Source organism: Fringilla coelebs (genome assembly GCF_963513975.1).
Source record: "Fringilla coelebs genome assembly, chromosome: 1".
In the NCBI taxonomy this organism is placed as follows: domain Eukaryota; kingdom Metazoa; phylum Chordata; class Aves; order Passeriformes; family Fringillidae; genus Fringilla; species Fringilla coelebs.
The window spans coordinates 61,258,625-61,275,708 of NC_140028.1; the positions used below are offsets into that span (position 1 = coordinate 61,258,625).

Genomic DNA, 17,084 nt, shown 5'->3' on the forward strand with positions numbered 1-17,084 from the left:
TTTTGTCAGTATCGCAGTCCACATTAACTAGCAGCACTTCAATTCATCTCTGATTATATATATATATATTTATGTGCATAATATTTTACACAGTTGCAGCAAATTATGATCCTAAAAGTGGAGTTTTTGTCATCACTTTCAGATCAAATAGATACCACCATTTGTGCTCATGAAATGTTTAAATATATAAAGTTTTGAATGTAGAGTTATCTAGTACAAGATTGAAAGCTACTTCTGAAAAATTGTCCACTTCAGCCCTCAAACTATATATAGCCAAAGCATTTGGATTCTGTTGGGAGTATAATTTTAGTGTACAGAACTTTACCCTACCAACAACCAATCCAGTTCCATTCTGATCTGCCATAGATTCTGCAGTAGTAGCTGTGACACTCTGTATGAAATGTTTGTCGTGTGGTGGGCCACACTGAGAGAGCAACACAAAGCAAAACTGAAGGATTTTGGCTTTCGTACAGCAAATGCTATAAATGCTCTTACTGAAATAAAGTTGAGTTAAATCTGCAGCACTTCTGGCCTGAATACAGCCTGTAATATGACTACTTATTGAGAGGATGAGGTGAAGGATAGGCAGGCTTTGATTTATGGAGAGAGGAAAAGGTGCCTTATGTTCTGTACTTCTCACACTCCAGATGTGATTTATGATTTAAGTGTTGTCTTTGGCCACCAAAGGCCGTTCTCCAAATACTCAGGTCAAGTTATCCAGCTGCTTGTTAACCCATCACATACCTCAAACGTTCAAAAAAGTGCCAGATTGAGTCTTTATTGAAAAATGCTTCTAGAAGGCATTTGGGGCTCTTTAATTTTACCATGGATAAAAGCTGATGGTCCACAGAAATATGAGCAGGTAGATTCAGGATATTTACCCAAGTAAGTGAACTAAGTAAAATATTACAGTTTTTATGCACAGGAGGGGAAAAGCTTTGAAGAGGTTTGAAAAAGCTTTCCATTCTTTTTGAAGCAAATAACATGAAGATAGAAAATGTAGAAATAAAATTTCCATATAATTTTTTTTCTACTTTAGCTAAAATCTTTTATGGGGAGATGCTTATAAAGTTAAATGCACCTTATATAAAAGTGCATAGCTGCAAAAAAAGAGTAAATGCTTTTGCTCCTTTGGAAAAAAAAGGTGTTAATTCAGTAGCATTAGTAAATAAGTATGTACGATTTCATTACTTTAATTCTTAATGTTGATGTTTTCTCCTAGAACATTTCATTGTTTTTTCATTAAATCCTGACATTTCTTTTGTAGTCATGTAATATTTCAGATTAATAATATCGTAATTGATACTTTGCAGCCAGGCCTTTTTGTTATTGTTGAAATTTTTTTCTTTCATTGCTATTTCTTAAGAATTACTATATTACTGTTTTCTCTTGGTTATTGTCTTTTATGGCTGTTTTACAATTGGATTATTTGAATTTTCTTTTCAGCAACAGGGAGACATAATTTGAGATTTTTTTTGTATGCCCCCCACTTATCTTTTGGGCACCTTAGCATTGTGCTGAGAGCTGGAAGATGCTCACTGTAAGGCCTGACTGTAGTGGAGTTCAAGGGTGCCAGGGTTGCAAGCTGATAGGCTGGTCTAAGTTAATTTTTTTTTTATCACCAGACACTAGAAATGTCCTGGGCCATTCATGTAGATAATACTCACACCAATTATTCAGGCACTGCCCAGCACAAGTGCTAAAGGATTTGCTGTGTTTAACCATTTAAGTATTTTCCTGATTTAAAGGCTGAGAGGTAATTTCAAGAGAAAGGAAAGAGAGTCCCTTTTCTCATTTGTGTGCAAATACTAGAGTAAGGATGAGGACAGTAGGAATGTGTGCATAGGCTGTCATTTTGATGTCTATAACTTCTTCTGTTGCTGTTGTTTTTGCTGCTGCTAGTGCCTTCTGTATTCACAAAGCTCCTACCACTGTCTTCTGTGTGGTCTTGAAACCATAACTAGTTTGCAAAAATGGATGATGTTTTGTCTCTAGTTAAGATCTGGAGGTGCACAAGTCTTGGAAGGATGCATAGCAGAAATACACAATATCACCAGCCTAGATATTTCAGACAATGGTAAGTACACAGAGCAGGAATGGAGGGTTGTGCAAGTCAAGAAATGCTTTTTGTTTCAGCTCTCAGTGTGACCAAGGGTGGTTGCTTTTGCTGTGTGATTATTGGCCATGCTGGCTATGGAAATGGCTCAGACCAAGACCTCTTATTGAGAAACGTTGGAAGGCTAACTGTACCCTCTAAAGTTTGTTGTTTGAGATCAGTGTAACACAGCAGAATAAAATAATGGCACCAAGCTCATATTAGATCCAGAGTAAATCGGGGTTAAGTACAAGAGGATAAGAAGCTGAATGAGGATTGGAAGTGTAGTGAAAGAACAAAGGGAAAGGTCTGGTACAGAATGAAGCTGAGGGGGAAAATTTGGAGCAAAGAGCCAAGAGCTTCAGGTAAGAAAAGACCTGCTTGAGTCTTTGGAAAAGTCGTTGAATATTTCTGCTTTGGAGTCTCTGCGCTTCCTAGCACAGGTATTCCTGGAAATATGAGCTGGCTTCTCGCCTTGCAGATTCAAGGTGTAGATGTATGAACTGGAAGAATTCACCTGCTGTGTTTGCCCCTCTGTCAGCCAAGTGCAGAAGTGTTTCAGAAACAGATTCCCAGAACAGTGGAATGCCCAAGAAGGGTGGGATGAACAAGTGGAAAGCTGTGAGGGCTACTGATTTCAGCCCAGTTAGGCAAAAAGATTTATTTTTATAAATAAAGATAGATATTTGAAATCTAAGTAATGCTGTATAAAAAAAATTGTCTTGTTTTTCAGGTAATTTTATTTGTAGTGTATATTAGTAGTAGTTAGTAGTGTTAGCCTTTTTTGCACACTTTTGAAGGCTTTGAAATATTGCTGGTACATGGCTCTACTGAGAGTAGATAGTGATTAGCATTATTTCAGAATTCTCCAAAGAATTTCCAACTCTGCCTGACACTGCAAGGAACTACCCTTGGGTGGTTGCAATGTGGATAAGGGACTGAATTCTCTTCTGTGTTTCTGAGAGGTGCCTTTAATAGCTGATTAGCATGGAGATTTAATGGGCTTATTTTAGAGAAAGCATTTATTCTCCTAGAAAAGCAAAGGCACTAATGAGAAAAAGATTTAAAGATAGAAGAATGGAAATTTTTCTACGCATTTTGGAAATTAGTACACTGATATAATTACTTGAATATAGCATCGATAATTGGACCCGGTCTGGGTCTTTTGTGAAAATGTGTTTTAATTCCAATCTAATCTGATTCTTTACAGGCCTAGAATCTGACCTCTCAACCCTTGTAGTCTGGCTTAGTAAAAACCGATCGATAAGACACTTGGCGTTAGGCAAAAACTTTAACAACATGAAATCCAAGTAAGGATTTTCTTTCTTCTAAATAGCAAGAGAATGGATGAGGAGAAACTGCTGATTTCATCATCTTCCTAACTTTTCTTCCCTCAGAAATCTCACTCCAGTACTTGATAATTTAGTTCAGATGATTCAAGACGAGGATTCAGTGAGTATCTTTCTGCCTACTATCATCATGTGTATTTGTACCCTCGGTCTATTTCTGATAATTTTCTTCACTGTGTTAATTTGCTGCATAAGATTTGATCACAACCCTGCACAGGTGCATCCAACATTTTGGATTTGATTTTTTTTTCAGATAGTAATTTGGATTTACTTGTGGCATGTAGGTGAACATTTTCTGAGGATAGTCTTAGGATCTGTGGTTGTTGAAAAATATTCATTTTAAATAGTTGGATGTGTGTAACCTAGTTAAGTCTAAATTATATAGCACTTGAGCCACAAATTCTCAGAACTTTGGTGTCCTGATAAGAGATTACAATGGTAGTGTTCTCAATAACAATGTTTTTTTAAATTTATGGAACACATTCTTTCCTCATAGCTGTTCTTGTGTATTAACTTTTTTTTTTCTTGGCAAAATGCAAGGTGACTGCAGTGATCTTTCATAACTCCTTCCTTCTTCAAAAGATGCAAATAATCCATTCACTGTGCTGTTTTTTACCTTTCTTAGTCATGGGAGCAATTTCATAAAACCTTTTCAGGGTACCTTGCTGGGATGCTTGCCCACTTCCTTAATTTCTACACTCTTTTGTTATTTTGAAAGACTTTTGTGGTTGGATTTGTGTTCTTGCCTGTTCTTGGCATCCTAGTTTTGGTTAGAGGAGGATCTTAAGATACTCTGTTGCTCTCATGCTTGTCAATCTTTATTTTTGTATCTTAGTCCTTTCTTTCTCCTTAATTTCCTGTGCAAGTACCGAGCAAGCTTTTCTCATTCTCCAGAGACAGCCGACTGTAGACTCAGGTTGTCTGAACACCTGCTGCTTCCTGTTGTCTTTGTTGTCTCACCTCCAAGTTCATGCTCTCCATATTAACTGCTTTCTTCTCCCCCCATCTGTGTCTGTATCCTGGCAGTTTTGACCAGGATTTCCAATGTCTCTTTCCTTGAAAGATCACTAGACTCATATTCCATGTTCCCTTTTTCGTAGTTCTCAATTGTATTTGAAGTTACTTATTAAACTAGTCCTCTATGCTGTTCCTGTCCTCTTAAATGTGATTAGTGGTACTGGTGTTTCTTGATTCTGTGCTTTCCTCCACATTTTATTCTTTAAAACATGGGATATCAGTGTGATGTGGTGAAGTTCTGCATTCAGATACCAAAACTGATTCTAATTGAGGTAACACCTTAATGAAAATCCTTGTTTGCAGAAGTTAGATGTGGGGTTGTGCTAAGTAATGTATTAGTGGAACTGTGTTCCTTCTTGTACCAAGCTGGCCTTTTTGTTTTGTGCTGTGTGACTGCCTCCTTCTACTCTGGCTCTCAAGGGAATGCTGCAGGACTGCCTTCCCCTTCTTGCTTTTTGATCCTGTACTGAGGGGTTTCATTTCATCAGACACCACCTGCTGCTTCTGTTCTGGGCATTTGTCTCTGTCCTGCCCTGTTTCTCATGCTTATCCTTTCACATCTGTCCTGAAGAACTGAATCACAAGCAAATGTAATTTAGTATGTTTTCTATTTCCATTATTCCTTTGCTCTGTTTCAGGTGAACATTTCTTCCCACTCAGATCATACTTTAAAACACCTTGTCAACGCACTCTGTGTCCTTTCAGTGTCCAAACCATCTTCTTAAACATGCTGTTGAATTTTTCCCCCCATTTTATGACTCCTTTCTTTACTATCTTTTCTTAAGAACAAAATTTCACTGTATTATTTCTACTTAAAGTGTTGCAACCTTCTGTTTATCTTTCCTGGTTTCTGTTTTTGACAATTCCATGTTATAGGAAAGAGTAGCTGCTAAATTTTGTGTGTATCATTCTTGCATTCCTTTACTTTTGTCATTTGTTGTTCCACTTTCTGCCTTTTACACTATACACTGGTCAGATGTGCTCCTGAAATTCTTACCCACCCCGTTTGACTGACCTAACCTACACAATGTATTGTCATCCTGTTTTCAAACAGTGTTATAATGAAATAATTCACCAACAAGTTGTTTTATTTAGCTACTTAGAATAACTGTCTCTCCTTCACATCACTTCATTAACATTTGGGATATAGCATATGATCCTTTTGGGGTTACCCTCCCTCTTCTTTCCCCATGTTCTTTTCTCTTGTTAATCTTCTTCAGTGAAGGAATCCTGGTTTTTTTCTGTCTCATCAAGCACTAAAACCAGCGTGAACCATCTCCTAGCAGCAAAAGAGTTGAGCACAGACACTGTAGCTCTGTGGGAAAAATGCGTTGCAGAAAGCTGCCTAGGATTGTCCTCCCTGTATCTCGATGCTAGAAAATTATTTTAAGTCTCTAGCTATTTCTATTTGAACCTTAAATGGGGTGGTACTCATTCTAACAATAGTATGCATTTACTGCCACCAGACATGAAAAATTTAAGATGCAGTTGTAGAGACCAGGGTGTGATGTTGCCCAGAGCACACTGTATGGTTTAGGGACTGCACATTGTCTGCATGGAAAGCTGAAGCAAGTGGCTTTAATCTAAAATAAAAATCTCTAAATGCTTCTTCATGTGTTTATGCACACTTTAAATAGCTCTGTTGCTGTGTTAATTTGAGTCATGAGTAAAATGATTTCAACAATCAGTGGCTTGGTTCTATGACTGTTAGAGGAATATCCAAATGTAGTTCTGCAATCATTTAAAAGCAGTAGTAGTAACCTACATAGCAGAACTTCACAGGTGTTTTATATAAGCAAGAATGTAATATTTAGTTTCATTTTTTGGGTTCTTTTCATGTCTTTTCTATATAAATAGGTGCTGCAGGTATGCAGTGTTATTACTCAGTGGTGATCACTCCTGCATAGGTGCAGTGAATTTCTAGTGATGATTATCTTTAGTTGTTAGTTCAGTGCTTGGTGCAGAATTGGCTTTTTGAGGGTTTTTGCAGCATTTTTGTTCTTAGAAAAAACAAATTTAGCTTGATTTAATTCTTAGGGGTTTTTCCAGCAGAAGTGTGACTGAATCAATAAATAAAATCATACAGTTTCTAATTGTATATTTGTACTTTGAGAATTCCTCTTCCTTAAAAAGATTGCCAATACAAAGAAGATGCCTTAACACAAACTACCTGTTTTTTGTAGCAGGGGCTGAAAGGGCTCCTTAGACTTCTGTTTTCTCAATATCTAGCTAAAACTATTAAGTTGTTAAAAGAAGTAAGTGTTTGTAGAGTATTGCCCATATTTGTGGGGGATTTGGTTTTGATTCCTTTTTTTTTGTTTGTTGTTGTTTCATTTGGGATTTTTAATGTAATGATCAGATAATTTAATGAATATTTAGATGGTGCATAGCTGTCAATCTTTACAGAACACAGTACAGAAGTGTTTTCAGCCATATATTGCTTTGTCAGAGTGTTGGAATGCAAGAAACATCCTGGGAGGATATTTGAGGTGTAGAAAAATTATGTGGGAGGGATCATGTGCAGCTCAGTTACTCCAATGCCCATTTCTACAGTGACACATGAAAAACAGAAGCAATCTCACATTCTCAAGTTTATTGCTGATTTCTCCTAGTGCTGCATGGTGCTGCTTTACTGTGAATCTGTCAGCAAAAGGGCTTCTCAGACTTCTGTGAAGAGCTCCTGAGTGCCATTCTAAATGGGGTGTTAACATTTTTATGTTAATATTGCTTTTAAATTCTTAATAATTCTTTACATTCTTCTTCATGTTGTGCAATAAAATTCAGAAACAGATTAAGGGTTTTAGCATAGTAATATAATAACTTCCATTTAAAATAAAACCAGCATGTGGCTTGTGTTATTATTAGACTTTAAAATTATCAACCTGCTGTGCCTCCAAGTTTTTGTGCTTTTCCTCATTAGTAAGTGCATTTCTTGCATTGTTGCAAGTTTTTTGGTTATCACTGTAATCCAGTGGTGTCTGGAGGGTCAGATCCCATTGTGTAGCAGGTACGATGCAAGGACCTTGGTCCCTGGAAGGTGTGCACAGTTTGGTTGGTTTATTTTCATTTATCTAAACTTCAGGATCTAACATAAGTGCTGTGACTCATTGTTATCAGATGTTGATTTTCTTGTGCAGGCTGTTTGAGGATTTTAGGCTCCAAAATTTCATCCTCAACACGTACCAAAGTGGGTGTATAATGACAATACACTCCTCTGTATGGACTCACACTTGAGCAAGGGAAATGTTTTGTGGGGTCCTCATTCATCACCAAAGACAAATTGCACTTTTAGAAGCTGTAAAATCTATGCAAGGCATGGGGATAATAGAGTGACTGTGGTTTTTGATCTCCTGATGTTGAGTGTTGGGGGCATTGAGAGTGGAGGAAATATGGACATTTTTAGAAAAGGTTTTTTTGAGGTTTGGAGTGTGACTTGCTGGAGCCAAATAGTTTCAGCTTAATATGCTTCATAAAAAAATAAAGTTACTGAAAGGTATTGTAGTATCTACTACAATGAATAGACTTACTCATTGTAATAAGTACTCAATACTGCTTTGAATTTCAGACCTGCTACAGTTTTATCTTTTCTCCAAAAGCCCATGCCCTTTGTTGAAGGAACAGATATGCAAAATCACTCCTAAATTTGAAGTAACAGTAATAAAACAGTTTATGGAAACTGTTTATGTTTTAACAATGCCTTGGACTGTAATTTGCCTTGGGCAGCCTGAGGGAGAGAAGGGGAATGTTAAATATTTTTATTTCTCACTGAAAATGCGAATGCTGGTTAAGCATAACCCACTGGACACTGGAAGATATCTTGTGAAGCTGGTTGTACTTATCTTGCCTTTTTTGAGGTTTACACTGTGTTCTGTATTTAGTAGAACTCAGGAAGGTAGAGGCCTTGCCACTTGAAAATAATTTTTTCACAGGCTGTTACAACTTAATCTGCTTGTGTGCATGTGTTTGACACCTGTGCTGTAAGTTATTGATTCCCAATTTATCATGTGTTGTAGGACCTGCAGCTAACACAGAAATAACTCTTTGATGTTTACTGCTGTCCCCAAGAGTTTGGGAAACTTGTAACTTCTTTTAGTTGGTGTTTGAGGAATGAGTGTGTTATCAGCTTCTGTTATCAGTGCATTTTCTATGATCCACAGCCTCTACAGTCACTGTCCCTCGCAGATTCCAAACTGAAGACTGAAGTCACCATCATCATTAATGCCTTGGGCAGCAATACTTCTCTCACAAAAGTGGATATTAGTGGAAATGCCATGGGAGACATGGGAGCAAAGATGCTGGCAAAAGCCCTACAGATAAACACCAAACTCAGGTAAGGGAAACATATTTGCAGTAAACAGTAGAATGGCATAATAATACTGAAGTTGTTGACTTATTCTCAATCTATTTCTCTTTAGAACCTTAAAGTGTCTTTATTTGGAAGGATTCTCTTTCTTTTTTTTAAGAGAAAGGAAAATAACAACAGAAAAACAAGAGAAGCAAGTTGTCCCATCAAAAACTTTTCCTTAACTGAAGCTGGAGAAAGTTTTTTATATTTCAACAGAAAGGCCTCTTGGTGAATCAAAAGACTTCTCAAATTCCTAGAATGAGAGGAAAAAATTACGTTGTTACAGAGCTCTCTATTAATTAAATCCAACTTGTTACAGAGCTCTCTATTAATTAAATCCAATGTTCTCCTCAAAGCTGGGCCAGCTTAAGTCTATGTGAGGTTGCTGAGGGACTTGTCCATGCAGGTTTTGAAGATCTTTAAGCACCAAGATTCCACAGTGTCCCTGGGAACTCAGTCCTAGTGCACAGCTACTCTCTTGTGTTCTGCTCTCTCTTTCTTACTGGAGGCTTTCCCAGCAGAGAAAATTCTGATACTTGGGTAGGAAACTGAAGTGAATTATTCTGTGTCTTCTGAAGTGTCAGTTTGTAGAACTAAGAGCATGTGGAATTCAGAATGGGGAGCAGCATGGACTATCCATCCTGCCTTTCTCCCCTTCCTACTGTGTTGATGGACCTTGGCATATCTTCTTCGCAACTTCATCTGCCCAACAGCTTCGCTGCTTTTTAGCATGTCTGGCACTGATGGCTTGAGAGTATCACTTTTTTTCTATCCAGCTTGTGTTTTACAAATAGTAAAACCTTCAATCAGTGTAAATCTGGATGGGGACCTCTAAATATCCTCACCCTCATCAGGAAAAATAATCCTCCCTCCTCCTCATCAGACTGTGCAGATGAACCTTCCTCAGTGTATTGTCAGTGTAAAAAGACCACTTTTTACTTGGTCTCCAAGTATTTGTTCCCTGGAGGATAAGAAATTCCCCCAAACAGTCTTGGCTATTTTGTTCCAGAGGCAGGGGTCCTCTGGCCTTTGTGTTGCTGTGCCCAAACTGAATATTAAAAATGTCAAGAAAGCACTGGAGGGATGGCTTAGGTTTATTGACTGCATTAACCTGAAATGACCACAATATCTGAAGAAATAAAGTCCTGATACATTTCAGGGTGGCAGACTGAAACGTTTCACAGTATGCTGAATGTCACGGTTGACATAATGTCACCACAGTCTGTGGTGTGATTACAGACTGGATGATGCAATGGTAACCAGTTCTGCCAAAATGTTATAAAATGACACCCAGGTAGAAATATAAACACACTTTCCAGTGGCAAAAATATTCAAGATTTGACCCTTAGCATATCTGATGTTGGTAGAGTGAGTGTAGAATCTCTCTTCCTCTCTTTCTTACCTTTCAGCTAAAAAGCAGAGGGATAATTCTGCAACAACAGAAGGATGTCAATACTTGTGAAAGCATGCCATCTATCTTTTTTTTCTCTCTCTTTTAAACACCAGAAATCTTTGTTTGGTTTTGTGCCTTTTTTTTTTATGAACAGCTACAACTAGTGCTCTAGCAGAAGCAAGATTTATCTGCTTGTCTGTCTCTTCTGCCTACTAATGAGATCTTTGAACATGTGTTTGCAAATTGCCAAGCAGTCTGCTTGAGTGGTCTGAATTGGGGGAGGAGGGGAAGGCTTGATCAGTCTTATCATTACTGTGTATTCAAAAGAGCTACCATTTATGCACCTAACCTAATGGCTTATTTTGGCAGCTACTTGTGTTGCATGGGGAATCATGTGAACAGTGTGATGAGCTTAGTGCAGGGCTGAATGTGTAATAGCCTGCAAATTTTGACCTCTGATCAGCATGAATTTTTAAAATACATGTAGCCCACGTGGAACAGAGGTTGACCAGTTACTGCAATTTTCTGGTTTTTTTCAGGATGGCCTTGCAAAGCAGACATTTGAACTTTGGTTTTGACGCTATTCCTCAAAAAAGCAGGAATTTATGTCCAAATCTTTCTATTAATTATGTTTTAGAAAAGCAAGGTACTTATGTTAGTGATAGAAAATACAGTAGAGTCCCCTTTAAAGTAAGGAAAACTGGATTTGGGGTATTTGTCCATAATTTCTGTCATTTCAAGGGTTTACCGCCCAAGTAAAGACAAGTTTTTAAAGTGCTGCTTTCTGCAATTTGGAATATTCAGGAGTGTGTAATTTCAATATGCAAAGCTTCGTTATGGATTTATTTGGTGGCTCTTGTTTAACTTACATTTTTCTTTCCTCTTCCCACCACCTCTCAGAACTGTAATATGGGACAAGAATAACATCACTGCGCAGGGCTTCCAGGACATAGCTGTGGCACTGGAAAAGTAAGTCTCAAGTAATTGAATGTCTGATGAAGAGGCCAAAGATCCTGAATGATCTGAGCAGCTGCAGTTCTCACCGCAGTCAATATGATCTTGAAGATGCTGAGTGCTCTCAATTTTAAGCGTCAGGATGTTTAATCTAAAGGAAAATTCATGACTTCACATCCTTCAAAAGGCTGGGAAGAGGTTCTGTGGCTCTTTCATCCATACTCTGCTATCAGCATTAAGGTCCTTGAGTTCTGCTCTTAGCGGTAAAATTCTGCATTTGGTAATGTTTTCCCTTTGCTTCATTCTCTTGGGTTGATAGTGTGCAGAAATTCTATTCTAGTGAATGAAGCTGTACATAATAACAGAAAATTACTGAAGTGGGCCTTTGCAGTCTGACTTTTTTCTTTTCCCTAGCAAGTTGAAACTAATAGTGATGATCTCAGGAACTGCAGTTTTTCTTTGTAATTGCTGTGCTCTGGGTCATTTTGCTTCCATGAGTTTACTCACAGATGCAGCCATTCCCAGTGATAGGTGTTAAATTGCTTTCATCTCCCTCTATATCCACCACATTTCTTTATATGTTATTATTACTTTTCTTAAGAGAGAAGAATTACAGATTTAAGTTAAGCAGCAGTTGAAGTTTTTCACATAATGAAATCCCTCAGGCAGGAGCAAAGGCTCTCTTTAGAAAGTGAATGTAACCTACAATTGCTAGGTCCTAGACAAGGTATCTTGTAAAACTGTATAACTACTTAAGGGAGCACCTTAACCCTTGTAGGGGTCATGAGGCTAGAGCTTATAAAATTACTTGATTTGTGAAACTATTGTAGTTTATATACTCAGTTTTGAAATGAATTTGGTTGCACTGATGTGGGAAATTAGATAAATTATGTATAATTAAGCAAATAATCTTGCAATGATTCCACTGATAGTAGTGAATAATAATTTGCAAAGGTTATTTGTCAACTTATAGAATTTCTCTGTTAAAGGGCAGTAGCATGGGGAAGTCTGGTAGAAAAAGAAATACACTTGTTTTCTGGTTAGCATCAGCTTTATTTCTCTGTTCCAAAGTGTTTGGATGAGTAAATAGAGAAGGGGTGGAAATCCTGAGGCAAAAGCAAGTAATCTAAATGAAAACACCCCCGGAATGCCACAGTTAATTATGTGACACTGTACTTTTTCTGGGTGACATCTCATTTATTTGACTTGGAAGCTGAGGTCATTTTATGTTGCCTTAAACATTCTTAAATTGTCAAAAACATTGATAACATCACAAACTAAGCCACGAGCAACAAAGGTTTAGACATGAAGAGAGGGACTGTCAATACTGGCTGAAAACAATTAGGCTGTAAACAATCTATCTTGAAGACATTTTGAGAACAGTCTTTGCCATATGTTTCCTAAAAATACCTGAAGCCATCAATATTCTGTAGAAAAGAACCATTGCTCAAAATGGAATGAAATATACTGCAGATGTTTGAGGATTTGTGTTCTATATGTTATTTCGATTTTTAAGAAAAATATTCACCTACCCAACCACAAAACAAGAAGAAAGGTAGACTTTATTTGCATGGGCAGGAGGTTGAGGGGATTTGTAGCAGACTTTATTACAGGCTGAAGTAATTGGAAGGTTTTTTCTTTCCCCTTCTTCCAACTTTTCTTCATCTGCTTGTTGCTGTTTGGAAATGGTATTTCTGCAAGGGAATTCCAGGAGCATGGCTGTTGACAGATTTTGCCCCAGGAGTGTCCCAGACACACAGGTGGTGTGAAGTCCTGAGATTTTCTGCAGAGTCCCTTGCGGGTGTCAGTTCAGGAGGGCATTTGTGAACAGTGGACATCCTATTCAGCTTGGCCATTAAGTAGGGTCTTGTATCTCTGTAATTTTAATATGAAGATAAACATGTGATTGGCAGCCTAGAGCCCCCTCTGTCACAGGACTCTGCAGCATTGTCTCATGTTAATTTCTGAAAGATTATTTTTCTATATGGACTGATTGAAGAAATAGCTGAAGTTCTAATATCTGAGGAGAAATGCTGGAGTCTGTTAGAGGGCTATGAATTCTTGCTTTAGCAGTGACGTGAAATTCACACGCCCTGACCTGAACAACAGATGATCATATTCCTGGTTTTAAAAAACTAGTAAGTAAAATCTCCACTGCAGCAGAGAGCAAACAGAGTGTGTGGATCAGAAGTTACTACAGGGGAAATAATGGGATGAAATGTAGGACTGTTGTCACACATGTTGTATCTAGAAGAAGAGGTTTTTGGGACCTCTTTTGGGACATTCTTTACAGTCTTTGAGCACCTCTCTGAAATTTAACATCCTTTAAATATGGATGTTAATTTTGCTGAGTAGATTGATGTCTTAGGAAATTACTGGATTATTGAGTTGGTAGCAAAATGTACTCCTTTACAAGAGACAAGTGGAGTGTTAATAAAAAGAAAAATGCGGGAATATTTTAGACTTCTAGGAAACAGAGAAAAACAAAGCATAACAATAAAGTTGAAAAGTGAGCTTTAAATTCTTGATATTTCCCCCTAAGGGCTGATAAATTCTTAGATGAAAATAATACTTTGTGTCTGAAAGCAACCCAAGTACAGAGGATTTCCTTCCTTCCTTCCTTCCTTAAGGTAGTTGTCTTCTAAAGTTTTTCCTCTGTGATTGTGTCTATGAAAATCTCCTTACCTTTTATTTGCCCTGCTCCAGCTCTGTGTGTCCATATGTGTGAGGGAGGGTGCACTAAGCCTTTGACCAAATTGAATTTAGCATATCACTGCTAGCATGAGAGCTGGCAATTGCAGATTTCAATGAATGGGATGTATTAAATGTCAAACAGCTGCAGAGATCCTTAGAGATCCACCTTCTTTTCTTTTTTTTAACTAAATAAATACCCCACCTGTCAGGCAATCAGCAAATTCTGTAATTACCTGTCTTTGAGCTCAGCATCTTTGATATTTAAAAGTTCTCCCCATGGTGGTGGACACTGGTTAGTATTACATGAGGGCACATAGCAGGGTCTGTATAGTTTGCAATGTTCTTTTGAAGGACAAGACAGCTAGAAAGAAGTTAATTTTCTGACTGATGCTGTAGACAGTTGGACACTGTGGAAGGAGAGGGACTTTGCCTGCCACTGACAGCTATGCATCACCATGTTTGCATTGGGGAAGAAACATAAAAGCTTTCCCTTATGATTTAAAGTGAAATATTGGGTGATATCAATGAGGCATGGGTGTGTTTGCAGGGCACTGCCCTTCAGAGAATGGTGTTGCACGTGTCCAAGCACCTGGTGGGAGAAGAAGGGAAAGAAGTTTGAAGTTTCACACTATTTAAGGTGTCTGCTGTTGGGACTAGCATGGTCTGCTGTCATCAGTGGTGGTGGCTCAATTGAAATTGCCAACTTTAAAGTGCTGAAGAATAGAGGGTTCCAAACATATTTGTGTAGCTCTGGATGGAATAGGAACAGACGGTTAGTGGGATGTTTGCAGAAGGAGGAGAAAGAAATGTTTGCAGGAAATAAAGGATTAATTGAAAATAGAATAATTTCCTTTTCAGGTTTTAAAAACTTCCTGCTCTTTTTTTTCCCCCCCATTTATTCAAGTCTGAAGTTGTGTGGACATGCCACTGTAGGTGGTATTTTAACTATAACTGTGTCATGATAGTCAGTTTATGTTCTCAGAGTTTAAATGTAATTTTGACTCAGGACCAAATTCCTGTCTTTAATTTCTTATTGCACCAGATGGGCAAAGCTGCAGAAATATTTTGCAAGCAAATCAGGAAAATGCAGGGAGCAATTGTTTGTGTAAAGCAATGTGGAGATGCTATGCTTGTTTTGTCAGCTTTTTATTAAAAATTCAGCAAGTGTTCTTCAAATTGTTGTAAACATGAGAAGTTATTAAATAGTAAAATTCTAAAACTCAGTCTCTTAGTTGCTATCTATTACTGAATATTTCCATTTAGTCTTAGATCTGATACAGTTGCCAGCAGGTGCTAATTCTCCCTGTTGTTTAGATACACAAAAATAATCTTTGTGCACAGAGGTACAGAGGGCAGCTAGGCTTTTAATCAGCAGCCACTGGACATCAACCATGTAACTGTTTTTCAAAATTACCTCTCTGTCTAGCAGTCAAGAAGAATTGGCAGCAAAAAAGAGCATGTATACTTCCAGCTATTGTGTTTAAAAATGTGAAAAATACCTTCTTAGTACTTTCCATAGACAAGCTGGATGCTTCCTTCTAAGTTATTTTTTCATAAAAAAGTACAGTGATAATAAGGAGATACAGTAATAGATTAACTTTCACCATCAAATTTTGGTTTTTTCTTTAGGAACTATACATTGAGATTCATGCCTATACCGATGAATGATGCCTCCCAAGCACTCAAAACAAACCCTGAGAAAACAGAAGAGGCGCTGCAAAAGGTACTGCATATGCCACCAATGAACAGAAATAAAACCAGCAAAAATATGCTTCATGCCAAGCTTCATGCTTGGCTGAATAAGAATTCTGTGCTGGATTCAAGGATTGTTTGGTTTGCACAGACATACACATGGTAATCAAGTGCTGCAAGAGCTTTTTATTCCACAGAATGCTGGGACTGAAGGCTGATGAAATGCTGTGGTGTAGTGTCAGAATATCATAACTAAAAAAATGCAAACTACACCTGGTGTTACCGTGTGCCTGACTATGAAGAGAGGGTTAGAAACTGCATGTTTGTTACATATGTGCCTGTGAGTATTACCAAATGTTTAGAATTACTGGGGCACGCTTTTTATATTGGCATAAAAAGTGCAGTCAGCTCTGTACAAGACAAAGGGTGATCTTCAGTTTGAGGGAGGATGAAAACATTTACTGCCTGTGTTTTATATTGTACATATAAAATTCACACACTGTGTTGCCCTAAGTAAGCAACTGCACCGGCATGTTCTTTTGGATGAGAAGGTGTTGACAGTATCTGTGGTGTTCCACTTGCCTGAGTTATAAAACTCCCAGCTGAGTTTTAATATGGTGAATCTTGTGAGCTCCAAACAAGCCTCCTGCTCAATCAGGAAGCATACATTTCACATCTCTTTAATGAGCAGTTTCCCTTCAGCCAGGCAAGGCCATAAAAACGTTATAAATAGTTCTTACAGGTAACTGTGATAAAAGGCAAATGTCTATGATCCTTGTTTTTAGTAATTTGAGTATAACAGGGAGAAGTGCTGGTAGTTATTTTTTTTCTTTGATGGATGAAAATTCTCTCAATTCTGCTTTTAAAAATCTGATTCATGGGGGATGGACATATTTCTTACATCTCATTTAATATAATTGGCCTGGTTCACATCTAGACTGGTAGGTGCATTTCTGAAAAAAATACTGGGAAGCTTCTGGCCATGGGGATTTAAATTCTGTGTGTTAATGAGGCGCTACGTGCAAAGAGCATTTCCTTTTATTCATATCAAGGCTGCTAAAACTGTTAGACCCTGAGTTTGTTTTAGCGTGTGGTTTAGGCTTTCTTCACACAACATGAAGAAGTTACCTCCTAGAAAAGGTGCCAGTGTCAGGAGTGGTGCAGTGAACACCACACGGGTGATTCCCTGCAGGTGGGGGTGCATGGACTGAGCCTGGTGCCGGGACAACTGCACTGACTGACTGACGGACACAGCCACCACCCACTCGAGCTCTGGTGTCTCTTTTCTCTTCAGACATACTGCTATTCAAATCTGTGCCTTTGCAGCAGGCCAAAGACATCTAAAAGAAATGAACCAAATATCTTGATTCATCATGATCTCTACAACACCTAACAGTTAAGAGTCCCTTCAAATATTTCTCAAACGAGGATTTAATCATTTGTCAGCATTGCTTGCTAAATTGTTCAAAATAGAATACTCTTTCAGAAAATATTGGCAAAAACACAATTTTTAACCATGTTTCACTAGTTTGTGAGTGTATTTGT

The 17,084-nt window shown here is 37.9% G+C and overlaps 1 protein-coding gene across 2 annotated transcripts in view; it reads left to right on the top strand.

Annotated features, from left to right (window-relative positions):
* The window catches only part of CARMIL1 (capping protein regulator and myosin 1 linker 1), a 189,093-nt gene that overhangs the window by 118,304 nt on the left and 53,705 nt on the right, over positions 1 to 17,084 (top strand). For both annotated transcript variants that reach the window (XM_084207455.1, XM_084207456.1), the window contains exons 18-23: positions 1,996 to 2,077; positions 3,306 to 3,405; positions 3,493 to 3,547; positions 8,619 to 8,791; positions 11,100 to 11,168; positions 15,477 to 15,570. In XM_084207455.1, coding sequence (XP_084063581.1) covers positions 1,996 to 2,077; positions 3,306 to 3,405; positions 3,493 to 3,547; positions 8,619 to 8,791; positions 11,100 to 11,168; positions 15,477 to 15,570 — 573 coding nt within the window. The remainder of the gene's footprint in view (positions 1 to 1,995; positions 2,078 to 3,305; positions 3,406 to 3,492; positions 3,548 to 8,618; positions 8,792 to 11,099; positions 11,169 to 15,476; positions 15,571 to 17,084) is intronic.